Source organism: Corvus hawaiiensis, chromosome 2, assembly GCF_020740725.1.
Source record: "Corvus hawaiiensis isolate bCorHaw1 chromosome 2, bCorHaw1.pri.cur, whole genome shotgun sequence".
Classification (NCBI taxonomy): domain Eukaryota; kingdom Metazoa; phylum Chordata; class Aves; order Passeriformes; family Corvidae; genus Corvus; species Corvus hawaiiensis.
In genome coordinates this window covers 111,418,509-111,433,494 of record NC_063214.1, presented here as the reverse complement: position 1 = coordinate 111,433,494, position 14,986 = coordinate 111,418,509, and the positions used below count along the sequence as shown (strand labels likewise).

Genomic DNA, 14,986 nt, shown 5'->3' with positions numbered 1-14,986 from the left:
TGCTCAAAGCAGTGAAGGACTGTGAACAAAGCATACGTAAAACATTATTCTTCTCTCTAGAGCGTGATGGAAATTGATGCCTGATGTTTCCCCTAAGCGAGAGACAAGATTTAAAGTTTTCATATTAAATTTGGCATAGAAATTAAGATCAGGCAAATGGGAGAGAAAATAAAGAGCTATTTTCAGTGAACATATCAATGAAATCAACCTAATAAAACATAAATTCAATTATTTTTAATAGTTGCAGGTAGAAAAAGAAAATAACTGGGAAGTTCTCAGAGTATAACAAAGCATCTTTGATGGAAGTAAATAATTAGAGAATCATATACTTTTAAAATTACATAGAATCATAAAAGTTGGAAAAGACCCCTAAGAACATTGAGTCCAACCTTGGACTGAACATCATCACGCCAACTGAATCACTTCACTAAGTGCCATGCCCAGGCATTTCTTGAGCACCTCCCCTGATGGTGACTCTACCACTTCCCCAGGCAGCCCATCCCAATGCTTCACCATCCTTTCAGTGAAGAAGTTGCTCCTGATGTTCAGCCTGAACCTCGGTGCAGCCTGACCCCCACGTCTACACCTTCTTTCAGGCAGTTGTAGAGAGTGATAAGGTCCACCCCATGCCTCCTTTTGTTCAGACCAAACACCTCCAGCTCCCTCAGCTGCTCCTCATCATACTTGTGTTCCAGCCCCTTCCCCCACTCTGTTCCCTTCTCTGGACTCACTCCTGCCCCTCAATGCTTTTCTTGTAGTGAGAGGCCCAAAACTGGACACAGGATTTGAGGTGTGGCCTCACCAGTGCCAAGCACAGGGTGGCAATCACTGCCCTGGTCCTGCTGCCACACTACTGCTGATCAAGGCCAGGTGCCATTGGCCTTCTTGGACCCCTGGGCACACCTGGGTCACGTTCAGCTGCTGTCAAACAGGACCCCCAGGTCCCTTTCCTCCAGGCACCTTTCCAGCCACTCTTCCCCAAGCTTGCCTGGGGTTATTGTGACCCAAGCGCAGAACCTGGCACTTGCACTTACTGAACTCCATACAACTGCCCTCAGCCCATGAATCCAACCTATCCAGATTCCTCTCCCAGATGGCACAGCTTGTCACAGTAATTCACTTCCAAGAGTTCCTATAGTTTACTAACATTTGCAGATGTCTCTATCAGGAAAAGTAATTCAGAACTTGGACATAAAATCCTCAACAGCAATGTTTTTGGTGAGGAGGGTTGCTGCACTGCCTACAGTTACGTAGGATGTTATGTGCAGCAGACAAACTCTTTCTCTCTATTGATCACAACTGACAATATCTTGAAGTTGATGACTATATCCTGTCACAGAAAAACAGGTTTTAAACCCTTTCTTGAGTTTCTGAGCCCAGGAACATCTAACAATTTGCTGTCCAGTGATGGGTAACTACCTTACCCTGTTAACATCTTTCCTCTTGTACATCTATACAGAAGGAAGGAAATGGGAAAAAGGCTCAAAAGTACTACGGAATCTGAATTTCTTTCTCATCTAACTTGTAGTGAAAGACTGACTCACAGAGAACAACTAAAACCAACCACTGAATCAAGCAGAAAAAGTGATTATTTCTGGAGACTTAGCACAACTTCAATATTTTCCTTGGATCTCATGAGTTACCAGAAAGAAAAAATTGAGATGTTTCAAACAAGCAATATTTTTATAGTGAGAAAGCAATCCTTTCAAATGGTCTTGTTCAAGCACAGTTGGAAATGAATAAATAATACTCCCTAGTGAAAGCAGTAGCATTTGTAGGTATGAGCCATCATAGATCCTCCATGCACCATCTACTGCAGAGTTGGTACGGACAGCAGCATTTTAACCATCTTCAATACCAGACACACACAAAACATGCTGGCTTTGTACATGGATGAGTATCAGCTACTTTCAAATGCAAAGGTTTATTACACGTGCATTACTTAACAGTGACAAACTGAAACACAGCCATGAATGAATAACGCAGTCCAGCTAGTTAAATATGCATAAAATTTCATTTATTTTCCGTTTCCCTGAATTACAGATAGCACGACACTAGTCAGATGATAATAAGAGAGCTGCTTTTTCATGAAGTGTTATTGTGAAGGAGGGCTAACAGCTTCTCTAGGCATTGTAAAAGTGTAATCACACTGAGATTCAGTCACTTACATCCTGAAAATTGTCCACTAGTTTAATTTTTTTTTTTTTTTTTGTGAAAGTGTTTGGGCAATGACCTTGCATTTTGATGTACTGTTGAGCAAACTCTTAGTGATAAATTTTTAGGTTGATAAATAACACCCTGTCCAAACTATTTTTTGTTATGACATCTCATTATCTTTATGTCATTGCACAGACTTATGATAATTTAACTAGGAATTTTAAGAAAAAAAGTTCAGATAACAGTAACGGTGGCTATTTCAAGGGAACCAATAATTAATATTAATTTATTAATATTTTTGTCATAAATTTGTTTACTTTGAAAATTTGAGAAAAAGAAGTAAGAAGTGTTTTCCCTAATCTCTAACATTACATATTATTTTTAAGTGGATTTTATGGTATATATTTCAAATGTATAGAGAAAAAAATATTATCATTAAAAAAAATAAGCCATCCTATTTTATCATTCCTAATCAGCAGAAGCAATTTTTTCCTTCTCTCCTTGACATGAGAGCTATTTCTCACAATAAAAATGTATTTTCTGACAAACATGGTTTGCCATGGAATTTTTTACAGACTTTCTCTAGTTTTAAGCTTCCTGCTTCATCCATTAATAGTCTCATTTTGCTAAAAATTCGCAGGAAGGAGTACACTAAAAAATGAAAGCATGCATATTTGTAAATTCATACCAGCTAGCATTTCTGCTGAATAATTGTTTCAAAAAATGTTTATTACTGAACTAGAATGTCTTGTTACTGACCCTTATTCAATTTCCTAGAAAAATACAAAGTTTAAGATTTCTTTTGTCTCTCGAATAACAAAAATAGAAATTGCATTTTAAACCCTGCCAATGGCAAAAATAAACATACGACACAAAAAAAGTGATATTTTTGCAGAGTGTGTGAAGTGCCTGGCACGGCCAGCAGAATGAAAGCAATGCACTCACTGGCCTCCATGCTGGCCTGCCCCTTGTGAACCCATGAGCTATGCATTAGTCACTTCTAGAAATGACAGTTTGACTCCTTCTCATACCTGGCTCAGATTGTTTGATTAGAAAAGGCTCAGAAGTTAACACTGCTGTTCCATGTTTCCCCTCCTCCTCTGCTGTGCTGCACCCCAGCTATCAGCTGTGTGAAAGCTTAACAGTGTCACCATAGGCTCCACGATCTGTAGGAAGGAACTGAGCCTTCCCTCACAGCACAGATATCTCTACATACATATATAGGGAGTTTGCATTATTCTTCCCTGTCTGTCTATTTTGCCTTCAGAATTCACTCTGGGTTATACCACCAATGGCATTCAGCAGAAAATTTGGAATTTAAGACAAGTCTACCTTGTACTTTTTTAAAAAGAGTATTAACAATAGCTTTACTGCTGGCTGCTCTCTTTTGATCTGACCAAACCATGTATGTTGCTAGTTTTTAAAAAATTTGGTATGTTATGGCCTGCTCTTTTATTTTTAATATCCCAAAGTCACTGTCTTTGTTTTACTTGCTATGATAAACCTCATAAAAAAAAGAAATATACTGAATTATACAAAAGTGTTCAAAGGTAGGATGCCCAGCATTAGCAAATTACTTTTCCCATAAGAAAAATAGTGTGTTCCTTGTATTAATAAGCATTTTAACTATGGTTAAAAGTGAGGCAGGAAAGCAATGGTAAAGTAAAATGCTAAATGTTAAATATGCTCATTTTTTCATGCAGCTTCATACATGCCTCATTTATTGTCTCATGTTTCAGTAGACTTTCAATATATTTGTAGTTTTCAAGAGATACCTAATCTTACTGTGAAAGAACTGAACATTCTGAGCAGGTACCAAGAAATTTTAACTAAGGCTGCTTGCGGGTAGTTCAGATTTTAGAACCTGAAATGACAGTAGCTCCAGGTGTTTTCTTAATATGTTGCAACTCCACATTAGAGCAATTCAGAGCTACTAGCCTAAACGTGTCACAGTTTCCACTGGAAGACGAGGCAACCCATGATGAGTATGTTCAGGGAAATTTTTATCTGGAAAAACAAAGGGTCTGCAGCATGTACATATAACCTTTAGGAGGTTTTCCTAAATTTCTTAAAAAGACACTGTTTAGTAAAAAGTCCTGAAGACAATTCAACTGTGCACAGTCCTGAGCAACCTGCAGTAGCTACCATTGCTTGAACCAAGGGGGTTGTACTAGATGATATTAAGAGCTGACTTCCAACCTACATGACTCTGTAATCAAAACTGGAATTATCAATTGGAAGTATTTTAACTGGAATTAAAATAGATTTGAAAGAGAGTAAAACCTGCTCCTTTTCAGCAAGAATGAAAAAGAGTCATTTGTGGAAGTGAGCTAATCCACTAAATGAATTTTCAGATCACTTCGACACAATTGTCTGCTTTGTATCTGTACAACCAACAGTTTCCTGAAATGAGTAATGCATTCAGAGCAAGGTGGTGAAATTACAGGAGCACTCATCTCTCCACTAACATTAACTGTGTTGTAATTTACCATGACAGCAGTCTGATATTTCTCATAATTGCAAAAAAATACTTTGAAAAAAATTATAAAAATACAAATCTTACAAGAGCTTGTGTATCCTGCTTTTGGAGCAAAGACCGTCACAGCTAAAACGAGTCTGAACAAGAATGGATGAAGAATTCAGAACTTCAATCTAAAGGACAACCTCTTCTTTTCAGGCTTAGCTGGTTCTCATATATCTGTGTATGCAGCACTGGTAGCACTTTCTCTATCCTTCAGGAAGAGCAAGTCAGAGAGTATTTTAATAGGACAGATTTAATAAATTTTAATTTCCTCTAGGTATAACAACAAAATATATTCTAATGGGCAGAACCTTTTTTCACCCCTATTATATCTATATTTTAATAATATTTCACAACTGAGTACACTTAAATAAAAGGGACAAATACATCAAATGGCCAGTACTTGTCCTTGAGGGTTTTTTTGCCTTCTTATTCTCCACAGTCATTATTCAACATAAAATTGACAGGATAATATTCAAATTAATAAATCTTCTGCAACAGTGATTTCTGATCAGAGGTCACTGGCTCTTTTAAATGTTTTAGGCCATTTGCCAACAGATGCCAATCAGTAAAACAATCACTAACAGTTCCCCAGGGAAAATAGGGACTGTGGAAGAAAAGAGTCATCCTAAGCAGCTACTAAAACTCAATGACCGAACTATGTAAGAATATCTATTACTGTCCTTTTGGCTTCAGATTTTGTTTTGTCTCCTTTACTACCATTAGTCATTTCTTAATATATATTGCACATTATAAAACATTGACCCTTTGCTAAAACACAGACAGTCCTTTCACATACTGTGGTATTATGCACAATCTCACAGGACTCTGAAAAGTATCAGGATGGATCCTAGAAACAACAAAAGGTCATATAACTATTTTTAAAATGCCAGCCATCCTGTTCATAAATGCTTGCAGGAAAAGTAACAGTTATTGCTTTCATAGAGTCTCCAAAATAAGTAATGTGTCACAAAGGATTTATGCTTGAGATGCAATCATTCCTTACTGTCCAAATTCTCCATTGGAAGAGAATTATATTTCTTTCTTTCTTTACAGTATAGTCTCCCCACTACCCTTTGGTACACAATCCTCATATTTGCTGTTCATCTGACATACTGAATAGCATCCTTAGCTTGTAAAAGCAGAGTAGAGACCTTTGGAGCCAAGCCATCCCCATGCCCAAGCACTGTTTAAGCAAACAAGCAAAACTGGGTGTTCTTTCCATCAAGAATATTATTCAGCATTTTTTAAATGAAAACTGTACATTGAAAATTACATCGTAGCAGTGCAACACAAAATATTCTGTAGCTAAATAAATATGCAGTATTGTAAAATATTATTCTTCTTAAAAAATCTAATGCTTCCCATATACTGTTGACATAAACAAGCAAACAGAAAAAAAACCCCAAACAAACCTCATGTTCAAAACCATATTCTAAAGGAACCCTCTAATTTCCTTAATATGCAGAAATTTACTAAATAAGTTGATTCTTCACTCCTACTTTCTTCCACTATCTCTTGATTCACAAAGAGCAAGTCAGGCCTTTTCACCCAACAATAATCAAATGGAAGTTTACCTTCATAAACTAAGAAAGAAATTGAGGATCATACCAAAATTGGTGTAAATGGCTTTGTCAGAATTACTGCAGGATGGGTATATGGATACTTTTGATGTCTAAATGAGGTGCTAAAGGACACTAATTGCTCTTCTGACATCCTGGTGCCATGTAGTAATAGCAAGCTGTAAAAACTTTCTGTGGATTATTTCAGAAGTTCTCTCACAGCTGTCTCCAATAGACAATGAAAGTTCAGGACAAAGAGTGCAAGTGTTGAAGAAGGAGGCAGAGCATTTTCATAATCTTTGCATCTCTAGATCATCTAGGCCTGTCTCCCAGAGGGCATAAGAAGAAATCATTTATTTCAGTTGAATCCATTACTGTATTGCTTTTGAAGGTTTTCTACCTTTAAAAGAAACGTGCAAGTAAGAAAGCCCGTAACCCCCTCCTCCACTAACACACAACTATCTTACAGCATAATTAGGAAAAATCCAAGGAAGTGGATACACTCAGTTAATTAATTCTTCAACCATGAAGAGGAAGTTTTAACATTAAAAATTAAACAGTGATCTCTACTACACATTTAAATGGGGAGGAATAACCATCTTTAAATCAAAACAAAACAGGTACAAAAAGAAAACTAAAACATATTTTATTCTTAGGATAAAACTCAGAAGAATATTAGTGTTAATAAAATCAATATGGAATGAATTAATAGATCACAGTATAAGAAAGTTGCCTGAGAATGAAACAAGGATTTCTGTTTATCTCTATTGTATTTCTAACTGTAAAGATTCAGCCTCATCTTTTTCTCTCTTCTCCCTCAAAAAGAAAAATATTTCTCAGAGTTTTCCCCATTCAGCCCCACAGCTACAAGCATAAACTAGGCTGCATATTTATGTGCCAATTCAAAATGAGGTTTTTTGAAACAATCCTCATAAGAAGCAAGGTTCACTTCTTAATCAGGTCATGATGCAAAAATAATTCCGTTCCCCAGTGCAATAAGAAAGGTACACACATATTTGCTTAGGATTGATATTCACTATACTTTTTCTTGCTGTCACCAGAGAGATAGGAAAAAAAGTTTTGATAGTAATAACAGTAGTCTTGATCGTTCCAGTTCAAAAAGTCATTGCTCATGGAAATTAATCTTGTACATCAAATAGACATAGACTCTAAATATTATGTCAGGTTCTGCATAACCACACAACAAGCCACAAGTCTCATCAATTAATAATGGAAAACTAACATCCTGTAACAGAGTGAAAACAACAGCTAGGAGCCATTAATATCAATTGACATAAACTCCTATGGTTTACAAGAAGCATATCCTTTAATTGTTGTAATTGCTTTGCTCCAAGCTCACAGGACCTGGAGTACCTTATATGTGAGTGTTCTGCTTATAAATTGTATAAAAAAAACAACAGGTACATTAATTTATTTTTGAACCATCTTATTGCTATTCAGTGAACACCAGATCCAATACGACATCCATTAACTAATTACCTTTTGACAAGAAGCCAAAAGGAAAATACTTAGGCAACCAAAACACAAGCAGAATTAAAACCAGAATGGAATTACCAAAAGGGAGATATTAAGAAGAACAGGACTATTTATGTAGTACCACACAATTAGGACACTAAATCTCACCTGGAAGGCTTAAAAAAATTAATAAAAAATAAAAATACTCAAATACAGGGTACCAGATCTCTGCTAAGCCTCAGCACTTAATTATGTGCAATTTCGCAAACTGTTTTTGGTCATGTAAACTGGATTTTATATATATATAAATAAATATGTTCTGTAAAATAGTGACAATTCAATGATTAAGCACAAATGAGTAAACTTAATTCAAAAATTGTTCCTAGATGCAAAGTGTTCTCATACTCCCTTGACTTACTTATATTCCTTATTTTTTTTATAATGACATTGTTGCGTTCTCATTATGACATTTCTCATGAGGTGCAAAATCTTGGCTCTGTTGATGTTAAGGCCTATATTGCACAGATATGCTTCCACTTAAAAAAAAATTCAAAAACCAGCAGCTGTCTTTTAATGCAGAGATATTCTTTATACATATGTTATTATGATCAAAAATATAATTATTATTTCACAAGCAATAAATCATAAAAATTCATGGATGGCCATAATTTAGAAGAATATCTTCATATAGTTCTTAAAGAACAACTATTTGAGATTTTAGTATATATTTCCAGTCTGTTCCTCAGAATTCCACTACTTTTATAACAAAACTCTTGATTTATTTTTACCTCATTAAAATTAATATTTTGCTCCTACAAAAACATAGTAAAATTCAATGATACCATCTCGAAGTCTTTACTACCTTATTTTCATAATATTGATCTTTCATCCAAGTGCAACAACAAGAACCACCCATATTGAGTAATAATAGCTAAGGCACAAAAATACTAGACATTATAAAGAGAAGTAATCTTCTGCTACATGACAAAATATGTATCTAGACTCAAGTCTCATCATAATGATGTGAAGAATCTCATACATATCCCAAAATCCCATCATTTTCCTTCCAGCTAAATCATTCCATCATAGAATAAATTTGATCTAGAAAAGAAAATTTCTATTAACAATAGCAGAACTGAACACAGAATGTTAAATGACTCATAATGCAAAATAATCCGTAGAAAAGCAGAAAATTAGAGGCAGTAATAACAACTCTCACCGCTTTTGATACAAGGCAACCAGATTGTTATTAGGCAATCTGAGCGTGAAAAAAAGCAAATACAATAATACTGCCTGAATGTCCTGATCAGCTCATAATCGGTTTTATGTAATAAAATCTCTTTTCATACTTTTTCCCACATTTTCCCTTTTACCACGTTTAAAAAAAAAAAAAAAAAAAAAGAAAAAAAATTCCTAAACCTTTCTTTTGTCTATTCAGCATCCTTGGAAAAAACCACCAGATGGCAATGAAGTGTTCAAGTATTTCATTTAACATATATATTATAGGGAAAAAAGTCTATACGCATCAGCATAAGGCTCTCTTTCCTAACCTACTTCCTCTTTGATGAATATTAAATAATTCATAAGCCAAAACTCTATTCACCACAAGTAAGTGATCAAATACCATTCAACCTGTAAAGAAGAGACTTTTAGAAATCTAAGTTTCTATGGATGTAAAACCACATGACTTTAAAAAAATCAACAATTTAGTTCAAACCATGAAACTGGATAATTTCAGGTTAAAATCACTGAAAGGAAAACATTTAGAAATGCATTACCATAAAGTTCCCAAAATACTATCAAAGACTGAACTGAACTCCACAAAAAGTAAATCTACAACTTTTTAGGCATATCACAAATGTATATGTAGTTTGGTTTCAAGCTAAGAAACAGGCATTAATTTCTATATTTTTGAAGTTTAAGTCAATTCCTGTAAAAATCAATTCCTGTAAAACTATGTGCTGAACGAATCAAAATATGTAGGCTTTAAGTATTTATTCTTCCTTTGCATCAAGCAGATCACAGTGATCAGACAGGAAGGAAGATGCTTTAAGATATTTGAAGGAGCTGAGAAGTAGTGCAAGAGTCAGCTTTTCATTTAGAAGATCTTATCTGAGATCTACTATGTGCCAAATGAAAGTTCCTCTTTGCAGTTACTGTTGCAGGCTCTGAAGTCTCTCCGATTCAGGGAGGCTTCACTGAATACCTGAAACACCCAATTAATAAACATGACGTCCACTGTGAAGTTAGTGGTTGGAACGGGGAAGCCTGCAGCAAAGAATACTTTCTTTCTTGAGAAAATATTACAACTTGTGGGTATTGTATGGTCAACTATAATTGACAGGAGAAGTTAGGGTGTGCTTAAGTCTTTTGCATACATGGATTAAGAAGAAGCTTCGAGCATCATCAGTACATAGTAATGGAATTGTTGCTACAACTGCTCACCCATCCATTCTCCTGTAATGAGCACAGTCATCACATGCTCTCAATGTAAAAGAAATCCAATGTCTATTAAAGAGTAGCTTGAAACTGTTCAGAACTTATTTAAAACATTAACTGGGAAAAAAAAGAAGTATCTTCTGTCAGATAGAAACACAATCATACAAGATAAAGTGTTAAACAGGTAAGTTGAAAAGCTGTGAGCAAACTAATTGAAAATATGTTTTCTAGCTAATGTAATAAATATTTGATAATGCTGTTCCCTTTATTCCCTATATTATTATATTTAACTGATTCATAGCACACAGCAGTAGAAAGATTCAAAGACTACCTTTAAGTAATTTAATTTAAGCGCTTTGGATAAGGACTGCTCTCAAGATCAGAGATCTAACCCAATGCAGCACAACCTAAGATTTCTTCTATTGTAAAGTCTTTTTAACCTTCTTTTCAAACAAACAAAACCAAGAATACTATATTGATTCTAATTGTTTTCACACACACCTAATTATATGATATAACTTCAGTCCTGAAAGCCAATAGACAGTCAGAATTGCTATGCATTTTTAAAAAAATGACTTTCTGAAGGTAGGTTTTCATGTTCTTGAAAAATAAGAGAAGTGGTTGGGAATATATCTCTACCAGATGGAGAAACTCATACTTTTATTCACTATCCTTTTAGCACAGCTGATAAATAAACTTAGAAAAGAGGTGAAGTACTTTAGCAGGAAAAACCCAACTGGCAGTATTGCAAAGACATATTTTCAAGGATAGATCTCTTTTTAATATCAAATACTGAATATACAAAATAAACATAAAATATATAATAATATATATTCAATAAATATATTTAAAATATGTAATATGTATGAAAATATATAAACTGAATAAATAAATAAATAAAGAACACAAGATCTGTGGTTTTAGGTTTGGTCATTAGAAATAGGATCAACAAAAGCGAATTAGAAGGAGTAAGTCCCAATCAGAACAACTATTTAGCATAGTAATGCAACAACTTCTTTATTATATTCCTGTAATTTACAACAGAGAAGGAAGTAAATAAAAGCAATACATCTTGAAAAGGTGGATACTGAAAATCCATGTTTCTAACAATTCATAAGTATAAAAATATTACTTTTTTTTTTTCTTATTTTTTCTTGCTAGTCACTTTGCTTTCATGGTGACATTTCAAGGACAAAATGCACTCACAAGTAGAACTGACTGAAGAGATGTAAACCATGCCCTCACCATGCTCTGCCTCTGGTTAACATAAAACTTAAGTTCTACTTTCCAAGTTGATTTTTTTTTCCTACTTCTAATTATGAGTTGCACTAACTTTAGGAAACCATCTATATTTTCACAGTACAGGTGATTCAATCTTATTTTGTTAAAACTTCTGTTAAAGTAAATAAGGTTTTCCTTGTAGAAACACTTCAGGATTACAAAAATAGCCCCCCTGAGCACCCAAGGGAGGTAAAAAAATCAACCCAAGCCAAACAAAATCAAGCCAAACAACAAAAGCAAACCAAGAAGCACTACACATTACTACAGTCCGCCTACCACTGAAGAACTTCTTCAAATCTAAAATCACAAAGCAACATGGCCAAAGGCAGAAGGATCTGAGATTTCAGTAAATCAGACATTTCTCCTTTGCACACACAGTGTAACAAACTGCCCCCATGGTGATACATCTAACTGAAGCTTTATACAGGAGAAGCAGATTTCATGCAAAAACATCAAGACCCCATGTTACAGTAAGGTATGATCCAAAGATTTCCATCATAGTTTTTCCTTTTTATTACAGCACCAGGATGAAAACACGTTCTAGATATCTTGAAACATTTTGTATGTTTCTTTCTTTTGCTGGACAGCAATTATATTACTTTCCCAAACATAAATTAAATTGTATATTTACCATTTTTTCCTTCCATTGGTTAATCAGATGAAGAGGATACAGGCAAACATTTATGAAATAAAATGCAAAGACAATCCAAGTTCTTATAATTGTCACTTTTAAGTAACAGGTGTTGGCTGGATTTTTGTTAGTTCCTTAAAAATGGATGTCTTTGTAAAATTTACTTTAAGATGATCGACAATGTTTCTACTAAATTTGGATTAGGAGGCCTTGACTTAAAACTTAGAAGTATTAAATCTTAAAAAGAACAATCTTAGCCAGACACATTCAAAGGATATCTAAATGATCTATCTAGGCTACAGCATCCTATAAACACATCAACCCATTGCCAGATCCTTCGCTCTACACACAGTCTGTGTATTTCAGTTTTCTTGAGTTTAAATAACCTCAAATATACTTTAATCTCAAGTTTTCATTGAGAAATACCTTACTTTGTAGTAGTACTCCATATTTGCCTTCCACATCAACATTTGCCTTCTACATCAACATTTCCAGCTACTAAAATATTGGAGACATAATCTGTTTCATTCTGTTGTTAGAAATATAATCCATTGAAAATGCGAGGTATAATTTAAGATGTTGCCAAAAATGTATAAAGAGCTGTGTTCTCCCCAAGCACCAGTTTACAACTACTACCAACCAAAACACAAAAATAGATCAGAGACAGACTTCTGGAACAGCACAACAAAAGCTACCTAAAACACTCCAATGCCAAAAGAAAACTTACAACTGAAAACAAACTTAATTAACTAATTCAATCAACATGGGATTAAGACTTTCATTAACCCAACAACATGGAATTAAGACTTTCATTAAGGATTTTGTTTTCTTTAGTGCAATACAGCAAGAGAGGTTGCAGAAGTAGTATCCTATTTTTTTCATTATTCAATGAAAAGCCAAAGAGAGTAAAATTAGAATTTCAGGGTGAGACACAGAAAAAATTAATCCAAAACTACCCAACTATCTGAGTACTGACTATTTTTCTTTGCTGGATTAAACTCTTCAACCACATATTAGGTATCCCTTTCAAAAACACATTCTGCTGTTCACTTTTCATGGTTATTAAATTTAATGTGTTTGATCTATTTGATGTTGCTTAAACCCGAACTCCACAATCTTAATTTCCCAAAGTATATAGTAAAACAGATAAATTCAGTAAGCCAACGACACTGATTGCAACATAGTCTTTTAAGTAAGTTAGAAAGTTCTGGGAAGAACTTTCCTTAAGCAGATGAATGGTTGTATTCACTTCACATTACGTATCTGATTTTTTTTCATCAAGTCCACATGACACAAAGTCTAAAAATATATAGAAGCTGCCAACTCTTTCTGCTGCAGAATTTGAAATCCTCTTAACTATATTCCAAACCACCATAACAACATCCTAGTACATACTTGCAAACATTAAGCACTTCTTACCAAGCCACATTGTAACCAGAGATAAAGATTTACTTACCTGATCCCCTTTTGGTTACAACCTTCAAGCTCTGAGTCAGAGTAGCATACAAGAGAACCAAGTTGGGAATAGGAGCTTTCATCTTCTGTCTTTCCGTGGTTGCTTCCTACAATACCACAAAAAAGAAAGAAACACTGGTTGAACATTGGTGCTGAAAAAATCTTGAAATAAATAGTCATGAAACGACATTGTGGAAAAGCTAAATACAGTTTTGTGATCAATTTAAGGCACTAAAAATGTTTTGTTCTTTCTTTTATAAAGTATGTAAACTAAAATCACCATAAAACAAACACATGCACACACTACATTTAACCCTGGAACTTAAGCTAAAATTTTGTCTACACATTGAAAATTCATTGAGTCCCTGCTAAAACTTTATAACAGATCTCCTGAAACATCTCTTTATCTCTTTTTATCACATAACCTTTTCCACGCACCAACAGGAAAAAGAAAATAATGCCCTTCTTCATTAGTTTTACTCTTATTTATTAATACCACAAATTGAGCACAAGATTCACAAAAAAACTCCAAACATTTGATTTAAAAAAATTCTGATCATCTTAGGAACAGAGAAAGGGGAAAAATAAGAGCACATCAAAGTAACCAGCAGAGACACTTGTAACTTGCATTTAGATTATCAAATCTCCATGCAAGTTCAAACTACCATATTCACTGCACTAAAATGGAGATAAGCAAAGCACAGATGTGGCAGTGCAGGGAGCTCCAACCACTCTGTTTCCTGAGGCCAACTCAGACAACCACCTACAGTGGTCAGCAACACAAGTTTGCATCTACCGCAGTCAAGGTGAGAACTGGTGAGTCCCTTTTTCTGTCTTTTGCATGTTTTCCCCTAATTGGTTAGTGTTTTCCCGTTCCTGTTTTATGTATGAAGTTATGTATATTCATTTCCCTTCTTTAATATGTATTAGTTCTAGAAAGTTCTTTGTTCCTCGACGCCCCATTGGATCCTTCCCTAAGTCCCTCCGATGTGTTGTTCCCATTGGTTCCCTTCCTGTCAATCCCACCTGCTTGTCTCTATCCATTGGCTGAGATCCCTTTCCCCACCTATTCTGTACCCAGTATAAGGTCCCTGGACCCTCCTACCAATTGGCCTCTCTGTCCTTGTTGTTTTACCGGACTAAGCTTGCGTGGGACACATACAGCGTCCCCTCTCTTTCTTCTTTGCCTTTGCCTGCATGCCTGCCTGACAGTGACAGGAAGATACAGCCCCTTCAGGGTGAGGAGCTCTACCCCTTTTCATTGTGTGTTGGGCACTGAGTGCCGCCTTCCAGAGGGCTTTCAGCATTGACCCCCGGGCTTCTTTGTGTTGGCACACGAGGGATAAAACCCCCTTCTGCCAGCTCTCAGTGGCTGAAAACCCCTCCACACAGACTGTGTGTTAGCCTTCACCTCCAACATGCGAATAAAAGCTTTGCATTTCTATGTGCTTACTCTGGGGATTA

The 14,986-nt window shown here is 35.2% G+C and overlaps 1 protein-coding gene across 3 annotated transcripts in view; it reads right to left on the bottom strand.

The window, feature by feature from the left end:
- The window catches only part of IL1RAPL1 (interleukin 1 receptor accessory protein like 1), a 705,736-nt gene that overhangs the window by 604,629 nt on the left and 86,121 nt on the right, over window positions 1–14,986 (bottom strand). For 2 of the 3 annotated variants that reach the window (XM_048288405.1, XM_048288412.1), the window contains exon 2: window positions 13,524–13,629. In XM_048288405.1, the coding sequence (XP_048144362.1) occupies window positions 13,524–13,605 (82 nt within the window). In that variant the 5' untranslated portion in view covers window positions 13,606–13,629. Of the gene's footprint in view, window positions 1–13,523; window positions 13,630–14,986 lie in introns of those variants that run through there. The other variant, XM_048288421.1, reaches the window with a different exon arrangement.